The sequence below is a fragment of the Buteo buteo genome, chromosome 1 (assembly GCF_964188355.1).
Source record: "Buteo buteo chromosome 1, bButBut1.hap1.1, whole genome shotgun sequence".
NCBI lineage: Eukaryota > Metazoa > Chordata > Aves > Accipitriformes > Accipitridae > Buteo > Buteo buteo.
This window is the reverse complement of record NC_134171.1, coordinates 55,695,601-55,715,169: the sequence shown is the minus strand read 5'-3', so window position 1 is coordinate 55,715,169 and position 19,569 is coordinate 55,695,601. Positions and strand designations below refer to the sequence as shown.

Here is a 19,569-nt window from a genome sequence, read left to right as displayed (position 1 = left end):
CAGGATTTTTCTCCTTGCCCATCAAACAGCCAGATGTTTTGAATGAGCCTGTCTGCACTGAATAATCTTGCTCTGGAAAATAAATGGAAGTAGGGTCGATTTATCACCTTTCTTTGGTTTTGTGAGAAGAGATTGACAGAGATATGTTTAAAACAGATAAACCCCGATTCTCCTCCTTTCACAGTTCACTCACGAGGCCTGAAAAAGGGCCAGATGTGTTTCTGTCATTGTTGGCCTCTGTTTTGGTGGCTTGAGGTTTGCATGGTGGTTTTAATGTTTGTTTGGTGTCATCCTGTCCCATTCGTGTCCCATGTTCCCCCTCCTCCCCCCATTGGATACTACGGTTTGTGATTCTTCTCTGCTAACGATGAGAACTATGGAAGCAAATTTTAGCTTGCTGTGAGGCAGACATCTGCAGTTAGTCTGCAGGCCAGATTTTGAAAATCCAGGGTCTTTTTTCTTCCAGTGCCTAGGGCTTGATGTGCATCTCTGCAGATAATGTGTGTGTGCCCCTCTTCTTACCCCAGTATGTCTGTGACTGTAGAGTCAAGTCTGCACACAAGAGCTCTTTGTGCAGGCCTGGCTGAGTCACACAAAACAATGAATCCGGTGCCCAAAAGTGTTGCCTCTGTCCTTTTTTTTCATTTAGCGCACTTCTCATGTACCTCTGCAGCATGGTTTGGTTGAATTGCTTGAGGACTAAATATAATGAGCATAAAATTATTTTAACAGGGAGTCTGAACAGATATCTTTATAACATAACTGCTAAGAATACATATTTCTGTATGTGATAGTGACTGGGAGATGCTTAAGTGGCTCTGAATGGGGGGGGGGGGGGGCTCCACTGGAAAGGGGGATATCTGTTGTTTGGGGTGGCTGTGGCACAGGTCAGACTTCTGATGAGAGTGTGAAGGCAGGATGGTCTCTTCTTTCCATAGCACTTTCTCAGTTGGAGTTCTTCCCTGGGAGCAGCCTGTCTACTTGTCCTGGACCTCTGTTCCTCAGCCTTGAAAGCAAATGACATTCTTTCTCCCTTTCTGGAAAACATTTTGAAAAAGGAAGCTGTATGTTATCAGGATAGGCTTAGGATTATGTTAGACTGGTTTGGCTTTGTTCCATAAGCAGACGAGAAGCACATCCACTCATTAGCAAAGAAGCCTCCTTGGACACCACTTCGAAAAGGAGAGGGTTGCTTTGGAGGTTTCTTCTTTTTCCTTCTCATTCTCACGTAAGATTACTCTTCACCCACTCCTCCAGTAGAGTTACAAACAACAGTAAATGCTGGTAGCATTAGAACTGGCATGAATGGCTTTATTAAAATGATAACGTACTATGGGACTGACTTTTGTTGCCTCTGTGTGCTTCAGAAGGGACACAAAGAGGTGATAGTGGTGTTTCTTGGGAGTGCCAGTATTGTTGGCTTGCCCTGACTGGGTAGAGGATGCAAAAGCGGGCTTTGGTAGCTGAAAAAGTCTGAGAAGGCCTGATTTCGCCTGCAAAGGGTGAGGGAGATGTGTTAGGTGAGGGCAAATCCCAAAGTTGACTGGCAGGAGTTTCAGCTTTTATATGACTTACAGGAGCAGATTTTAGTGAAGAGATTAAATGAGTGCCTCTTTCTAGCAAGAGGCAGGTGCAATTGTACGCATGTCCCTCACCTTGCTGTATTTCTGAGTTACAGCAGTTAGAAGATTTACATGAATGTCGTATCAAGAGAAACTAATTGAGTGGCTGCAAGGATGGAGGGTCTTGGCTATCTAGCTCTTAAAGAACTTAAATTCAGGTTTTAAATGTCATTTCTCATATTGTCACTGAATTCTATGATTCTAATTTGCATCCTGCTGCGAAGGCAAAAGTTAGAGCTTCTGAACATTCACAGTCCCTGTACTGTTTGGTGACTAGCGTCCTAGACACATGTGTCTTAACATTTATAATTTCCATTACTTACTCTGTTTCACATTTCGACTGGCCCCTGATTCTTTAGCCGAAGACCTGAGTGAAAAAAAGAGAACGTCTGACTTTACAACTGGTATAGACTGTGCACTGCAATATATGGGAGGTTTTTCTCAAAGGGGTTTCAAGTGCTCCTAAAATTTTGTGATGTTCCTGTAATAACTCAATTTGTATCCAAAAGTGTGGGGTTGTTTGTAGTGAGGAGCACTTTTGATGAAGGCTGTGCATGATAAACTTCAGTCACAAAGTTGCATTTTTCATGGGAGGAGAAAACAAAAATTTCTGGGTTTGAGGTTTGGCTTATCCCTAATCCTAGCAACCTCACATCAGATTTTACCTGGACTGATTCATCTCCCCTCCTGGAGCCTTCTGAAGAGTAGGGAGAGGCTTTACTGGACTCTGGCTACTCATGTTCTCTGCTGTAGCTTCATTAGAATTCAGCACAGCTTTATCAGTCATCTCTGAATGTATCAGACTGGACACAAGGTCTTTCTCTGAAAAGTGAAGGTAGAAATGTTATTAAAGTTCCCACTCGCTGATCTGGATGTTTAGGGGGGAATTCAGGAGTTCCCTTACCTCATTTTCAAAGGGCTTAAGGACATCAGAGAGACATGTTATGTTTGCTTTCTGCCTCCCCCCAGCCCACAGCAGCCCAGAGCTCCACTGGGAGAGCACGTTTTTCCACCCTGCACCAAACCTGAGTGCGCTGAGGTCTGAGTGACTAATTTGTGTGTACTGTCGCCTTACTGCTTAGCACAGCCACAACTGGGCCAAGCACACTTCACTGTATCCTAGTCCTTCCACCTCAGCAACCCCCTCCAGTTCAGGTCTATGAGAAATTCAGGGGTTTATGCGAATGTACAAGAGGGCCTGTTTTTCAGAAAGGGATACAGATGCACGTGTTACCTTTTTTACTTGCCCTTGCGAACCATTTTTGGATCTCGGTAATTGAATCTGTCTGCAAAATTTCGCTCAGTTTTTCCAGCACCTGGAAGATGTACAGGATGGTTACCCTGAAGGAAGAGAAGCTGATTCACAACAGTTTTTGCATGTGTTTTAGTTAAGCTCTAGCTGTGTGAGTGTGCAGTTCTACAGTTGTGCAAATTGCCTAGCCTAAGATGACCCATCAGTTTTGCCACAGTATAAGCTAAGGACAGCAGCAGTCTGCAAAAGGTGATGTTGAGTGAGTCCCGTGTACACAGCGCTTCAGAGACACAGGAAGGAAATCCTAAGCAGTGTTTACTACATATAAAGCCCCTTGCATGTGATGTAATATTTGCAGGCTGGTTTTAGAGAACAAGTTTCAGCCCGTGTGCTAGCTGCATTGCTCCCCCAGTGACTGCCCATAGCAGCTTGTGTTCAGGTGAAAGAAACTCAAGAGTAAATGCTAAATACAAAAGTCAGTAGACTCCGCACTGGGGCAGTGGGGGAAGGGAATCTGACCAATAAAGTCCCATGCCATCCTCAGGAGAAATCAAAATGTGTAACATCATAGGAAGCCATATACTGTAGCACTCGTGTCTTACCTTTATTTTCTGATCCAGGTATCTCGAGTCAGAATTCACATTCTTCTGGATGCAGGGACTGTAATCCAAGTTGATGAGTGGAGTGGAGGGCTGGGTGAGAGACGCGACGTGGTTTCCCTCTCTGTTTGCAGATTGTGCAGAGGCTTGGAATTGTTTTTTCAAAAGCTTTTCCAAAATAGAAAACAATGTGTAAAGGAATGGCTTGACTCCATTTAAGCAGCAATTAAAGGCAACGTGAAGTGTATGGTTAACACTAGTCCCCAGCAAGGCTGTGCAACAGAAAACACATCTAAAACTGTTATTTGCTTGAATATAGCCACCTGTAGGTTAATTGGATAGGTTAATTGTTACAGCTTCTAATATACAGTCACTGAGAATAATAATAGATATCTGTGGCATAATGCGTAACATTGGATGAGAATGAAAGTGATGCCAGGTAACTACTGATGGAAATCAGATGAGAAAGGGATTAAATCTGGACCTCTGTGGTCTGTTTGCTTTTCCATCGTGGGTTTGTAGCATGCTGCTGAGCCACTGCTCTTCATTTCTCTGTGTGCAGGCTTCACCAGTCTATTAAAGGACGAGGAATTAAAACGTGATTGGCAGAAGGTTCTGTTTGTAAGTGCAGAGGAAAAGCAAAAGGCAGCTAACAGCTATTAACAGGCTAGTTTACTGAGTGAGGCTATATGCCAGTATCTGTCCATTATATAGTTATTTTGCAGCCAAACCACAGTAAATGCAGTTTGAAGAACTGTGTTTTGCATGTATAAATGAACAGTAAAAATAAAGCATGGTCTTTACTATACCCATCTCTCAGGAACGACATAACATTTCGAGAGAGCCCCACCCCCAGTTAAAATAGAAAAGTTAGGAGAAAAGTGAGTCCTTATTTTTAGCATCTTTACTGCAAAACGTCTTCGTAGTGCCCTCTCCTATCCAGTAGCAGTGCAGAAACCCTTGCATTCCCTTTTTCTCAAGAGCGTGCAATCCTCCTTGCGATACCATTTGTAATGGAATACTGACTTAGCCCTCAGCTCTCATGCGGTTGTAATAGGGGAGACGAGTCATTAGATAGCCTGCAGCTTGAGACTAAGGAGTTATTGCAGAAAGAATCTTTTACTGGAATTTATGAACACAGCAGCAAAGTTGGATCTAAAGCCCAGCGTGCCGCTTGTACAAAACAGTGTCAGCAAAAGTGAAACTGTTGGCAGTAAGTAATCTAAAGAATCTTTGTGTTGTGAAGGGAGGAGGTTTTTTCTTGTGCTTGTTTGTTGTATAGTGTGACATTTTTTCCTCAGCAGTTTGAAACAAAGTGAATTTTATTCCCATCTTCATTGGGTTTGGCCATTTTTCTTGCTAGCGAAGCACAGTGACATTACAGTGCTGAAAGTGATACAGTTATGGCTTAGTTATTACCCTACTTGACACCGTCTCCCTTCCAAGCTCTCATGTTCTACACACGGGATCCTCACATCCCTCCTTTTGGTTCTGTGCTGTCCTCCTTAGCAGTCTGAGACTGTCAGTTCAGGTTACAGTGTTGAGAAAGTGAGAGAGAGAGTGCCGAAATAAAGAGCTGTGTCTTTTTTTCCCCTACCTTTTCAGGTGAAGGAGGGTTATTTTGAATCCTTCCAGGAACATCTGCACATCCTCCTGGAAATCAACAGGCAGAGTGTTTTCTCAAGTTGAAGAATAAAGGCCGTAAGATACACCTTATGTTATATTGGGGTGGGGGACATTTTTAATTGCTAAAATGCACAAGCCATATTTTAGATATCTCTAAGGGGGTCTATTTCTTCCCTTTTTTGTGTGCTTTTACTACCTCACATAGTACATTAATGCAATTATTTGCTGAGATGCCTAAGACATCTGAAGAAAATCCTGGAAAGTGTATTTCATAGATACATGCTTACAGTGGTGTGTAGCTACTACTGCAGAGTGTTGCTTACGGATGGCATAATTGCTGATAATTGTGAAGTTATTAGATGTCTAGTGTGCATATAATCTCTAAAAGCTATGAAGATGCAAGGGTAATTAGCAAGGAGAAATCTGTGGTGACTAACACGCATAGAAGGGAAGAAACACTTGCCTTTTAAATGTACATTCATTGCCCTATGTTCCCTTTACCTGGACCTGAGCTGTGATGACACAGTGCCCTGGCTGAGACCCGGTTGCATCTTTAACGGCTCAGGTTCCTCTTCTGCTGCTGTATAATAGGGCAGTTTGGTGCCTCTACTCACGTGTCATGGACTGTGGAGTGCCTAGCTGCCTTCGCGTGAAGCCCTCGAGCTTTGGAAGGTAGCAGTTGGCAGACATGTTGCTTGTGGCATTCCTAGGTAGCACGTGTTCTTGTTCAGCTTCTTGCTTGAGGATGACTTTGTTGCCAGCAGATGGGTATTCTCTTGAAAAGTTGCTTCTTACGAGACAGACCGGAGCGTTGTTTAATCCTGTGCAAAAAAACGAAGGATACAGTCTTTAGTACAATAAACACCCACAGTTAATTTAACAGGTGATCTCTAAGGAGAGTCTCGGCTGGAAGAATGGAAAGCAGGGGTATCAAATCTGAAATTTGTGTGTAATAATACAGGGCTTACGGAATGGTGTGTAGACTTGGCATACTTGAATAGATGGCAGAGGGCCAAAAGCAGTCTGTTACAGAGGATGGTGTGATCAATCACTACCTGAACAGTGACAATGTTGCAGATAAAATCTGGAGAGTGGCCAGGTAGGGTGAAGAATGCTCATTTAGCGATGCCAATCAGGAGGTGAGAATCATTGTTCTACCTCTCTTAAAAAGCTTGTAGTTTTCAATGAGAGTTGCAGCATTTAATGAAGAACTAGAACCCTCCTTTCTTCGCCAGGGTAAAAGGAATTTTATAAACGGCCACTGTTTTTATCATTAGTGTAAGTCAAACTGGATTTAACATGGCAAAGAAGCAGTGCTATTAAGTAGCTGATGAGGATTTTCAGAACCTTGGTTCTGTTTGGTATCTGACATAAGACAAATCTTAAGCAGAAAGTAATTACAGCTGAACATTACTCTACTGAGAGTACAAATATATCCACCAAATTAATCTGGCTAAGCTGTGTAAGACTTTGGTCTTTGCTGGCTGTGGCCAACTTGTCTTTTTTACCAGCCTCTAGAAAAAGAGAGAGATGCACACAAATATGTATTTTATTTTTTATGTGTTCTATGTTTCTACGTTAGGTAGATTTTATATATATATATATATATATATACATACATATGCACACACAGATACACAGAGTTGTGTACATTATATGCTGGGTGGTCAATCTGAAAGGAGGAGTCTTGCTTCGTTCCTTCCAAGGCACCCCTTCCAAGACACAAGAAATTAAATTTTATTGCGAACTGATTTGGTCCTGCATCATCCTTCATCCCTTATTACAGAAGTTGTATCACAGATTCATCAGCTACCAATACCAATCCTGATGAAATATCTACTTATTCTAACTGTCCCCAAAAAACTCAGCAGAGATTTTTTTTCCCCTTCATGATCCTTCTATGCCTTCTGCAGTATAAATCTGGCTGTGTACCAGCAATTTGCCTTCAGCTGCTGCCAGAAAGGTGTCTTTGTGCAAACCTACAGGGTCAGCTTCTTGAAACAAAAGCCAATCCCTAGAATCCCTATTTTGTCTGCTGATGCAAATGGCACACTGATTTTGACTGTATTCCTTTCAGGTATAGGCAGAGTAATCACAGCTAGATCTAGCATCCAGCAGAGCAGCATGGTGTTTTTAGAGCACCAGGTTACTCTTATTAAATGCTGCATTGTGCAATATGTTGCTCCTGGAAAGGTACAAGAATTATTTAGATGAGAGTGAAATAGAGAAAAAAATTGTGACAACCCGTCTCTGGCACTTACGGTACACTCGTGAGCACAGAAGGAAAGAGGAAGAAATTACTTTAGCTTGAGGGAAATTATTTTAGCTTAAAAGAAATCCCAGACAGTTGTCTTGGCAAAATAGTTCTAGTTGTACCTTGTAAAGAATTTAGTGCTAAAGATGCTTAGTGGATTGAAATCAAGGTAATGGCTTTTTTGGATGAAATGCTTCTCTTGGAAACAGGAAACAGGAGCAGTGGGTGCTTTTGGAACAAAATCACGTTATGCTCGCATTTCTCTTTGTGCTTGCCAGGGCAGTTGTCCAGGCTATCTGTGTGGTCCCTCAACAACTCTTACCTGGCATGTGACAGACCATCCTAGGATGGGGAACATTCCTGGAGAAGTAGTACCTTTCCCTTGAGCGGCTAGACTGAGAGTAACATCGGTCGTAGTTCCACATGTTGTGGTTGAACTGAGGTTCGTACACTGATATGAAATCAGTATTTGTTGTGTAAACTTTCTTATTCTTTTGTGGAGCGTCTTCCGGCAGAGCGGGTTGGCTCTTCTGCTGATGGCCTGAGGCCAAACACTGGAGGTGAAGTAAAGAACATGAACTCACATAGACGGAAAGGTAGTGGAAATTTCAGTTACTCTTCTTCTTGTCGTTTCTACCTCTTGCATATACAATTTGGAGAAGCACAGGAGGGTGGAAGCAAGCTAGCTACTGCTCCACTCCTAGGTAGTTACCTCGGGCAACCAATGCTGCTTGTGTGTGCCGCTCCTTCCTGTGCATATCTGAGACACCTTTTTGTAGTAACAGACTATATTGAAGCAGGGGGAGTGGATTGCTTTCTGACTTGTGATGAAAAGTGCAGGGACAAATGACGATAGCAAAGGAGACGACCAGGCCTTTTTGGTTTCTGTCTTTACTAAGGGTTGCGTATGCAGAGGGGCAGTCCCATGTCTCTTAGTACTTGGTATCTGCTCTAGATTTTGGGTTTAGAGGTTGAATAATACACTAGCAGCTTATGACCATTAACTTGTTTGGTTTTTTTCCCTTTCCTGTAGTAGCAGTCATTAATGGTCACAGTGTTCTTTGCCTCTGGCACTTACTTAGAATACTCAGTACCATAACGTCTAAGATTGGGAACATCCTAAGAATGGCATTTTATTGAGGCGCCTTGCAAATGTCACACAGAAGAGTTACATCAGGAGAGACTCTGGACCTGAGTAAGGCAGCCCAGTCTGCTCCCTGTATAACAACCAGCGCAACTTAAGAAAAGGTGACAGGTGATAGTAGTAGGCGACACTCTTCTGAGAGGTACAGAGGCTGAGCTGACACACTCTCTAGAGAGCCGTGCTGCTTACTGGGGGCTTGTATCAGGGATGTCACCAAGAGACCACCAAGCCTTGTACGGCCCACTGACTATTATCTGCTGCTGTTGTTTCCTGTGGGCACCAGTGATACAACCAGGAGCAGTCTGAGGAGTATCAAGAAGGACTACAGAGCCCTGGGAGCGGTGGTAAGGGACTCTGGAGCACAGGTAGTTTTTCATCAGTCCTCCCAGTCAAAGGGAAGGGGTTTGAAAGAGCCAGTCAACCTGGCAAATCAACAAATGGTTACGGGACTGGTGCCACAGCCAGGGGTTCAGCTACTTAGACGATGGGACTCGCTTTGAGAAACGTGGCCTACTGGTGGCAGATGGAGTCCATCTGTCAGAGAAGGGGAAGAGCATCTTCGGTCATAGGCTTGCCAAGCTGGCGAAGAGAGCTTTAAACTAAAGTTGCTGGGGGAGGGGAACCTCAATCCATCCCACTCCTACCGGTCTGATGCCAGTGTCAGCAGGGAATGCCCAGAGCCTAGAAAGGGATCACAGGTCAGCAGGAGAGCACCTGAAGAGCAGCACAAAGGAATTCCAGCCACTCCAGCCAGTAAGTCAGCTTCATCAGGGGCCCAACTTAAATGCCTCTATGCAAACAAACGTAGCATGGGGAATAAACAAGAGGAGTTAGACATGTGCGCACGCCTGCAGGGCAATGATCTTACTGGCATCACGGAGACGTGGTGGGATGGCTGCTATGACTGGAGTGCTGGAACGGAAGGATACAGGGTTTTTAGGAAGGACAGGCAGGGGAAATGAGGAGGGGGTGTCACCATCTATGTCAATGACCAGTTGGAGTGCGTGGGGCTCTGCCTGGGGATGGGTGAGGAGCTGACCAAGAGCTTATGGGTCAGGATTAAAGGGAGGGCAGGGACAGGTGACATTACAGGGGGAGTCTGCTACAGGCCACCCGACCAGGAAGACCGAGCAGATGAGGCTCTCAGGAGCAGCCTCACGTTCACAAGCCCTAGACCTCATGGGGGACTTCAACCACCCCAATATCTGTTGGAGATACAACCCAGCAGGGCATAAGCAATCCAGGAGGTTGCTGGAATGCGTTGATGATTACTTCCTTCTCCAAGTGATAGAGGAGCCAACAAGGAGAGGTGCTATGCTGGACCTTGTTCTCATCAGCTAGGAGGGGCTGGTGGGGAATGTGAAGCTCAAGGGCAGCCTTGGCTGCAGCGACCATGAAATGGTGGAGTTCGGGATCCTCAGGGCAGTGAGGAGAGCGCACAGCAAGCTTGTTACCCTGGACTTCAGGAGAGCAGACTTGGGCCTCTTCAGGGGTCTGCTTGGTAGAGTACCATGGGATAAAGCCCTGGAGGGTAGAGGGGCCCAAGCAAGCTGGTTAATACTCCAAGCTCAGGAGCAATGCATCCCAACAAAGAGGAAGTCAGGCAAAAATGCCAGGAGGCCTGCATGGATGAACAAGGAGCTCCTGGACAAACTCAAACACAGAAAGGAAGACTACAGAGGGTGGAAGCAAGGACAGGTAGCCTGGGAGGAATACAGAGAAATTGTCCGAGCAGCCAGGGATCAGGTTAGGAAAGCTAAACCCCTGATAGAATTTAATCTGGCCAGGGCCATCAAGGGCAACAAGAAAAGCTTCTGTAGGTACATTGGTGATAAAAGGAAGGCTAGGGAAAATGTGGGCCCTCTCTGGAAGGAAATGGGAGACCTGGTTATCTGGGACTTGGAGAAGGCTGAGGTACTCAGCGACTTTTTTGCCTCAGTCTTCACTGGCACGTGCTCCAGCCACACCACCCAGGTCGCAGAAGGCAAAGGCAGGGAGTGGGAGAATGAAGAACCATTGGAGTAGATCAGGTTCGAGACCATGTAAGGAACCTGAAGGTGCACAAGTCCACGGGACCTGATGAGATGCATCTGCGGGTCCTGAGGGAACTGGTGGCTGAAGTGGCTAAGCCACTATCCATCATATTCGAGAAGTCATGGCAGTCTGGGGAAGTTCCCACGGGCTGGAAAAGGGGAAATAAACCCCTCATTTTTAAAAAGGGAAAAAAGGAAGACCCAGGGAACAACAGGCCTGTCAGTCTCACCTCCGTGCGTGGCAAGATCATGGAGTAGATCCTTCTGGAAACTATGCTGAGGCACATGGAAAATAAGGAAGTGATTGGTGACAGCCAGCATGGCTTCACTAAGGACAAATCATGCCTAACAAATTTGGCGGTCTTCTACGACGGGGTTACAGTGTTGGTGAATAAGGGAATAGCAGCTGATGTCATCTACCTGGATTTGTGCAAAGCATTTGACACTGTCCCACGCAACATCCTTGTCTCTAAATTGGAGAGACATGGATTGGACAGATGGAGCACTCGCTGGATAAGGAATTGGCTGGATGGTCACCCTCAAAGAGTTGTTGTCAATGTCTCAATGGCCAAGTGGAGACCAGTGATGAGTGGCATTCCTCAGGGGTCGGTATTGGGATCAGCACTGTTTAACATCTTTGTTGCCAACATGGACGGTGGGATTGAGTGCACCCTCAGCAAGTTTGCGAACAACACCAACCTGTGTGGTGCGGTCGGCAAGCTGGAGGGAAGGAATGCTATCCAGAGGGATCTTGACAGGCTTGAGAGGTGGGCCTTTGCGAACCTCATGAAGTTCAATAAGGCCAAGTGCAAGGTCCTGCACATGGGTTGGGGCGATCTCAGGCACAAATACAGGCTGGGCAGAGAATGGATTGAGAGCAGCCCTGCGGAGAAGCGCTTGGGGATGTTGGTTGATGAGAAGCTCAACATAACCCAGCAATGTGTGTTTGCTGCATCAAAAGAAGCATGACCAGCAGGTTGAGGGAGGTGACCCCACCTGGAGTACTTGTGTTCAGCTCTGGGGCCCCCAACATATGAAGGACATGGACCTGTTGGAGTGAGTCCAGAGGATGGCCACAAAGATGATCAGAAGGCTGGAGCACCTCTCCTATGAAGACAGGCTGAGAGAGTTGGGGTTGTTCAGCCCGGAGAAGAGAAGGCTCAAGGGAGACCTTCCAGCAGCCTTCCAGTACCTAAAGGGGGCCTACAGAAAAGCTGGAGAGGGACTTTTTACAAGGCCATGTAGTGATAGGATGAGGGGTAATGGCTTTAAACTGAAAGAGTGGAGATTTAGATTAGATATTAGGAAAAAATTCTTTACTGTGAGGGTGGTGAGGCACTGGAACAGGTTGCCCAGAGAAGGTGTGGATGCCCCCTCCCTGGAAGCGTTCAAGGCCAGGTTGGATGGGGCTTTGAGCAGCCTGGTCTAGTGGAAGGTGTCCCTGCCCATGGCAGGGGGGTTGGATCTAGAAGATCTTTAAGGTCCCTTCCAACCCAAACCATTCTGTGATTCATTCTAAGATTCAAATAGAAGAAATTCACCTGTAAAGGCTGCCGATTGTAAGAGCCTGGATGGGCTGAGGATGGAATAAGCATTTGTCAGTTATCTGCTGGGGTCAGGAGGCAGCATATTTTAAGGAATATGTGGAGAGAAGAGGGTTGGGAAAGGACAGGACATCTTTTTTAAGTAGCTGTTAATGTTTTGCAAGGTTACATTTTTATTCCATAACTACATCTGACTAGGGGAAAAACTCAAGTGAACTGACAGATTTTGCAGTGTGCATAGAAGGTCAAGAGACGTGAGAAGGCTTGCCCAACTGAAACCAAAAAGTATAAATTCCATAGTTGAAGGTCCTGTCTTAAGGTCATCCTATGCCCTAACAAACCAACTGGGGCAAGGTCGGTGTTTGTCACCTGTGAATCATCACATTTCAGTGCACGAGGAGGCAGGGTGGAAGCTACAGTTCATCCAAATGGTTTGTAGCTTACTGCAAGCTCAGCCTTTTTTTTTTTTTTTTTTTTTCAAATTTAAAATACCTGTATCTCCTGATACCAAAAGTAAAAATACACATCTTCTGATTTTGGTTGTAGTGGATTGATTGAATAATGAAATAATGAAGATGGCTATTTTGTGTAACATCCTGATTGCACTTGTATTTCTCAGCCAACTTTTATAACTTAAAAAAAATAATAATTAATTGGGAGACTAGCTTTTCCAAAGCCCTATAAATTTTTTTACCATAAAATATCCTCTCCATATGCTTAAGATTAAATGCTTACTCAAAATAATGTATAAAGTAACTTGGAGGAGCAGAAGTCACATTCTTTATTCTGGGCCTTCTGTTTTTCTACATAATCCTGCTTACGTTTTTGTGTTGGCTCTCTATAAAGGACTAACTATATCTAACTGAAGTTTTTTAAAATTAAGTTCATGTGGGAGGGTTCTCTAATAAATTGTTTAGTGGGTTTTCTGTGGTAATCTAAACGGTCTTGTGAAACATACTTCTAGAATCTCACTAGTTATTTAGCAGCCTCAGAGTATTATATACAGTAATTGCTGGTACAATATGTTTTGGGGATTTTAGGTGTGTTACTTTACCAAAATAGCAACTTACGACATTGTTAATATTTAAATCAGTAGAATTAAATGCAGCGATACCATGAACAACTGGATGTTTGACAGAACAATGTTACCAGCCAGCGCTGTCATTTTTGTATTGTAGGTAAAACCGCACACAAAATGTTGATTATCATTGCAGTATTCAAAAATACTTGAAGGCTTCCTGTTTCCTTACAAAGGATGTGTACAACAGTTATTTAGAGTAGTCTTCTATCTGACTGTGCTAATGGGTTCTTGAGAGAAAATGAAACTTAGGTCATTTATTGCTTTTTCACTAGTTCTCCGTCTGTACCCGGAAAGTGTGTAAGTGATGTAATGGACAGAAAGGTCTAACTACCTGAGAAACAGCGCAGTAGAGGTCCTCCTCGGCAGGATGCTAAGTCGGCAGTACCTTTTTGCCTGCTGCAGCAGGTAAGATTCACCCTGTAGCAAGGATTCACGTCTTTCCTTGGGTAGGGGTCTTCAGCTGAGCGAGCAGCAGCCTGGCTTGTCTGCTCTGCTGAGCAGCTGTGACAGGCGCAGGGCTGGTGATCCGGGGAGGTTCTAGAACCGATTCTGTTGACAATTCTGAACTGTGCGCCACCGCGGCAGCAGCACAGCCGCATCTTTTGCCTGACGTTAGCAGAGGGAAGAGCTTGTGTACCTCCACTTCATCCTTTATGTTTTTAGCACTCTTCCTCTTTAACATGAGGATATTCATGACCAGAAATAACCGATTTCTGTAGAGAATTAGTATTTGCGTGTGGACACAGAAAAAAAGGCTGTGCACAGGACTATAAAATCACCTGGCCTTGGGGTTTTGTGTTCAAGAAAATTCATGCTTTTGGACAAGATTTTAGGGATGATTTTTTCTAGAGTACAAGTGCAGTGCTACATAGTTTCAACAGGTGAAATTGTCATCATCAAGTAGGGTTAATGGGGTTAAGTGAGTAAGCGTAAAAATGTATTTTCAGGCATTGACCAGTAAGGATCTTAAATGTAGTCATGCGATTGCAGTTTGAATCTAGTAACAGAAAGAAAATCTAGAAATCTAAATTGCAATGTGGCCACCGTTTATTGCCAGAGATTGCTCCAATGGTGCTTTGTCCACAAAACCCAGATTCCTGCTACACTGAAGTTGCAACTCCAGTACACTTTTCAGGTCGCCTTAGAAACCCTCCAAGTTTACAAGCGTTATCATGTAGACTCAGACACTCAGTCACAGGATATTTTGTGTGTCTGGGTTTCACAGGCTCCTATTTCCTTACCACTGCTCATATTCCAGAAAGCACAGCTGTGGGAGATGACTTTTCCCTCCCTGTGATGGTGGACCAGAATCAGTGCTTTTGGTCGCACAGGGGGGCCATAGCAGTCCATTAGCTTGTGGTCTCCAGGTGCATCTATTTCAGGACATTGTACCTGTGAGTGACTGCTACTCATTTAATTTTTTGTTGGTTTTGTAGGTTTTGCAAGCCATCTTGGGAACAAAGAGGAGGGTAAAAACTTTGGCTCTGCGGTCATCAATAAATTACATTTAAGTTGCTCGTCATGATTTTAAGGTCTTTTGCAGAAAAATGGGGCACACTTTCTTTTTGTACTCGGCAGAAGTGGGAATACGTGGCATTGTCCACAAGAAGTTGGAGAAAAGCAATAAATGGAAGAAGTGTGGGGAGGTTTTTTTACACTTGGGGGGAAAAAGAGGAGCGTGACTGGTGTGACTCTGTCATTACAACGAACGTTTGGATAACTTACAGGCTAAGATGCTGTGGAATCTTGTCAAGAAGAGAAGGCAGCTGATAGCAGAAGCTCTAAGAAAGGGTCCATGCAGCTGCTAGCTTCTGATCCTGTGTATTGGGTCTGGCTGAGATGGAGTTAATACTCCCCACAGCAGCCCTCATAGCACTGTGCTCTGCATCAGTAGCTAGAAAGGTGTTGATAGCACACCAGTGTTTTGGCTGCTGCTGAGCAGTGCTGGCACAGCATCAAGGCTGTCTCTCCAACATTTTTGCCCTCCCTTCAATGGCAGGCTGGGGCAGGGCAAGATCTTGGGAGGGGACATAACCAGGACAGCTGACCTAAACTCACCAAACAGATATTCCATACCATATGGCATCAGCTCAGATGTAAAAGCTAAGTAAAGGGAGACGGAAGTGGGGGGCATTTTGTCTTCCGGAGCAACCACTACACGTACGGAAGCCCTGCTTCCCGAGAAGCGGCTAGACATCGCCTGCTGATGGGAAGTAGAGAATAACATCATTTGTTTTTCCTTTTGCTTTCGCGCGCGCGACCTTTGCTATCACTTTATTAAACTGTCCTTATCTTGACCCACGAGCCTTTTGTTATATTTTTCTCCCCCCTGTCCAGCTGAGGAGGGGGAGTGATAGAGCGGCTTTGGTGGGCACCTGGCATCCAACCAGGGTCAACCCACCACATCCTGCAACCCAAAATGGCCTGTTACCATTTGCTTTGTTGTAAGGCCCAGGTAGAGAAGAGGCTGTTGTCGTGGAGGCACCGAGGTAACATGAAGCACGGGCTGATTTTGAGTTGTCACACGTGGGGACACAAAGTGTCAGGACCTGTGGGGCATGTGTTAAGATGTATATTTTGTTCCTGAAAACACTTTTATCAGTTCTTTTTAAATAAAGCCAGCAAGGTTGGCATGAAATTGTGGATCTACCTCCTCATGAATCCTCTGTGTCTATGGATGGGGGAAGAGCACAAGAGAGCCAGAGTTAACAGAAAATACCTGCATCTTTGCTACATGTAAGAAACAGCGGGCCATTGTTGCAAGGAAGGATTCAAGAAATTCAAAGAATGTGGAAGGGACTGCAAGGTAGAAGTCTTTCATACTGCTGTTCAGTTAATTTTCAAGTAGCTATGACAACAAAATGGCTTCCTGGGGACCATGACTGTCTGCCTACAGAACAGAGTGCAAGCTGCAAACCTTGTTTTTCCAGTATACTTCATTTTTTATAATCGCTTGGGATTTACAAGTAGTCGCTATAAAAGCAACCTAAGCAAATAGCCAGCCGGACTCATTAAAAGGGAGCTGCCATTAAGATCTCACATAGTGCAGTATTGTCTTTATCCAAATACAGCAAATGGAAGTGAGGTTCTGGAACAGCACTTCCCTGAGATGCAGTACAAGGAGCTTAACTTTATTTGGTAAATTGATGAAAGGGATCATTTGGGAAAACTTTTGGTTTTTACAAAGCAGAGGGATAGATTCATTGACTGGGAAATACAATCTAATTCTGTGACTAGGATGCCTAGGGAGAGGTACTACTGCTGATGCTGCAAGACAACTTCATAATGTGTTCAACGTTAAAGAGATGATGACATATCTAAAAGGAGAAAGGGAGAATTGATCGACTCAGGTGAAGAGCAGTAGTGTTAGTTGCCAAAGTTATGTGTTCTGTGATGTTTGGATACCGTATGGTTCCCTTATTCAGCTCAGCCTGTTGATTTCAGTGGGAGGTGAAAGGATGAAATATTATTAAGGAATCGGAATCTGCCAGTAATTCTGGCCCTTCGCCTTTTCACGCTTTCCCCAGAGCTGACCCATATTTCTTCCACTATAGTGCTATAGAAATACTAAGATTATTTTTAAATTTTAAAAGGAATAGCTCTTTGGGACACGTATTTTGTTGCTGTGTGAAAAACATTTTCCAGATGTTAATTGAGGTTGACATTGGAAAAAAAAGGTTGAATTCATGCCTGGGTCCACCAGTTTAGACATAATGAAGGATCTTAAGTTACTCTTGAAACTTATTCTTATCTATATCTTCACATCAGTTATCTATACCATCTTTACCTTGGACGGCCTCCAGGAGTCTGGGCTCAACGTGAAGTCCTATTTTCAAAAGCCTAAGTCTTGCGGAAAGCAAGAAAGATTTGGCCCTTAAGCTGGGTGGATACATAGGGAAAACTCAGAACTAGATTTGGGGATTTGCATGCACAGAATATCAAATCCAAGGATTTATGCAATGCCTATCTGTATAAGAAAACAGCTATGATGTTCTGTAGAAGTGTAAAACTGAGCTGGAGAATTAAGTTTTAAAGGTACATTAGATCTTGCACCCAGCTAGAACTCAGAAGTCGAGAAAGATGGGCCAGATAGAGCAGAGCATTACAGATTTCTTTCAGCTTTGGATCAAACAGCAGCTGAAATCTTGAAATAAAAGGCTGGCTGAAAATGCTTTGGGAGTTCTTGATAAAAGTCTTGGTGAAAGGTAATTGAAAGAAGTCTGGATTGGTGGGTGATTCCAGCAATTTCCTTTGGTTTCAAAATTTGTTAATGTTTCTTAAAGCAGTGGTTCTCGGGAGGGGCTCTCTTTGCGTCCGTGGGAAGGTGCTTCTGAAAGACCTCTAGTCAAAGCTGGAGAGACACAATATCTGTTCCAAATGGCATCCAACTTTCTGATTAAAAAAAATAGATGATAGAGTAAGCAGCACCAGCTACAGTCCTGGTAGCAGTCCTGTGCAATTTCCTATGCAGTTCAGAGGATTACGACCTACATAAAGATCTACAGTAAAGTAAAACCATGAACCACTTTGTTGTCCCCATTCCTACAATTCCCAACTCCAGCTCTATAGTGATAGAGAAAGAAGCGTTCAGGATCATATCATGGAGATACAAAGATAACTTTCTCAGTGCCAGATGTTCTTCAGGCAAAAGAAATACCATCTCTGTTTTCAGTTGCATTTGTGGCAGTTTCTAGCTAAAATCAGTTTGCGAGCAGAACAGCCTGGGACAATAAATAGCAACTGTGAGTAAACAATGACAAAACAGACAGAAATGGTAGATAAAAGCCTCTGATCTTTCTATGTTCGAATATCTCCAGGCTGCGAGGGGAGGGGCTGCTGTAACATTTGAAGATCTGGATCCTTTCCTGAACTGCCAGTTGGGAGACATTGCAAGGCAGTTATTATCAGTGCTTACTATCAATTGGGAACCTGCTTCCTCATGACTGAATTCCATGATTCTATCACTCCTTTCAGGAGTGGATTTAGTATGTTCAGTAATGCCAGATATGATTATTTAACAAGTAGGAACATTTATTCAGTGGTTAAGTGCCCCTCTTGGTTCTGATTTCAGGCTAAAATCAGGCAGTAAATTGCTTTGCTTCTCTAAGCTTTTTCTTTCCACCTATTTATTTTACTGGTACCTGACAACCATAATTGTCCTCCAGCTCCCCTTGTACAGTGGCGCGCACAGAAAAGGTGAGGTGGGACTGAAAAGGAAAGCCAGCAAAGCTCTACAGGCAGCACATACTGCTGGCTTTGGAGATCACTAAATGTACTTTCTTTTTTTTTTTTTTTTTTTGCATTTTGGATTTACATATTGTATGCAAGTTGTAGCACTGGTCGGCACTCTGGTGTTCTAGCTTGTGGCATGTTATTTAAGAAAGCACATTTATTCCTTGTTTGCAATCTACAGGCCTGGCTGTCTTATTCTCAAGATTTTCAAGAAGGACACCCTTGCATATTTCAGGCATGGCCCACTAAAGCATTGCACTGGAAGCAGAGATTAATCACTGTACTGTTTTGTGATAGGAAAAGACAAGAAATTAGTTTCTGGTAACACAAATAAATACTCACCTGCAGCGCTCTCAGGCATTTCTTAAAGAAAAATCCTTCTTTGAATCCTAGCTTCAGCTGCACCAAGTTAACAAAACTGTAGAAAAATAGGCAGGGAAGTTCTCTGCTTCACCCTGCTGTCCCCAGGGAAGATCAGCTCTGGCACGCTTGCCTAACCAGGTCTTACAGACCTCCAAGATGATGGTGCCACACCATCTCCAAGCAATCTACCTTTTTTGCTATCCATGCCCAGAGGAAGTTTTCTTCTGCAGTGTAACTTGAATCTTCCTTTTTTCAGTGTAAGTCAATTTTTTCCCTGGCCACCATGGAGATGGAGAACAGAACATGAAAAAGAAAAGCTGCACGGAAGCTCTAGAAGAATATGATCACTGTGTTTCACCATCAGACATCATTGCTCTGCTTATGAAAGCTCTGATTTTCATTGCTGAGCTTTGAAAAGTTGTGGATACTGCCAGAACTATTACTCAGCAATCCTGAGCAGCTGCTGAACAGCAGAACACATCCAGAGATCTTTACACCTGTCTAATAAAACATTAGAAAGGCAATAAAGAAAGTATGGCTTGATGAACCTGAGAAGAAAGTCTCAGAAGCAGGAAATATGAAGGGGATATGGCAGAAAGTCAAACCTTCTGGATGAAATAGGCAAACTTGACTTTAGTGGCATGCAACAGGCAGCTCACAGCAAGGTGCCATAAGTAAGCCTGTTGTCTCGTTCCCTTCCCACTGAGACTCGGCCCCCCTGGTTGTGGGTGGGCCGTGACAGATCTACCAGATTCCTGAAGTCAGGGACCCCAGCAGCGTTCATCTGCATCTGTGCTGTGGCAATTTCCCAAACACTGT

The 19,569-nt window shown here is 44.1% G+C and overlaps 2 protein-coding genes across 45 annotated transcripts in view; one reads left to right on the top strand and one right to left on the bottom strand.

Moving 5' to 3' along the window:
- The window catches only part of LOC142032347 (alcohol dehydrogenase 1-like), a 330,614-nt gene that overhangs the window by 99,833 nt on the left and 211,212 nt on the right, over window positions 1-19,569 (top strand). For 42 of the 43 annotated variants that reach the window (XM_075031193.1, XM_075031006.1, XM_075031212.1 and 39 more), the window contains 2 exons: window positions 5,079-5,174; window positions 13,428-13,560. The gene's annotated coding sequence lies outside the window, so the exon portion shown is untranslated. The remainder of the gene's footprint in view (window positions 1-5,078; window positions 5,175-13,427; window positions 13,561-19,569) is intronic. The other variant, XM_075031160.1, reaches the window with a different exon arrangement.
- LOC142032654 (uncharacterized protein C4orf17 homolog) lies at window positions 826-19,301 on the bottom strand. Of its 2 annotated transcripts, XM_075031544.1 has the most exons (8): window positions 7,676-7,860; window positions 5,714-5,920; window positions 5,071-5,126; window positions 3,477-3,641; window positions 2,857-2,938; window positions 2,288-2,444; window positions 1,946-1,989; window positions 826-1,037 (listed from the first exon to the last, which is right to left on the bottom strand). In XM_075031544.1, exons 1-8 carry the CDS (start codon window positions 7,776-7,778, stop codon window positions 946-948), a joined length of 906 nt encoding a protein of 301 aa, XP_074887645.1. In that variant the 5' UTR covers window positions 7,779-7,860; the 3' UTR covers window positions 826-945. The 2 variants fall into 2 exon arrangements, with proteins under 2 accessions (XP_074887645.1, XP_074887636.1); XM_075031535.1 differs by lacking the exons at window positions 826-1,037; window positions 7,676-7,860 and adding an exon at window positions 18,730-19,301 and having other exon boundaries at window positions 1,825-1,989.

What these genes read in the sequence shown, in the direction of transcription:
- LOC142032654 (XM_075031544.1), bottom strand. Translation starts at nt 7,778, where the DNA reads ATGTGGAACTACGACCGATGTTACTCTCAGTCTAGCCGCTCAAGGGAA. An exon ending in GGGGAGATGAATCAGTCCAG is followed by an intron (nt 1,990 to 2,287) that starts GTAAAATCTGAT and finishes TTTTTCACTCAG; the next exon opens with GTCTTCGGCTAAAGAATCAG. An exon ending in CAGTCGAAATGTGAAACAGA is followed by an intron (nt 1,038 to 1,945) that starts GTAAGTAATGGA and finishes AATGTTTTCCAG; the next exon opens with AAAGGGAGAAAGAATGTCAT.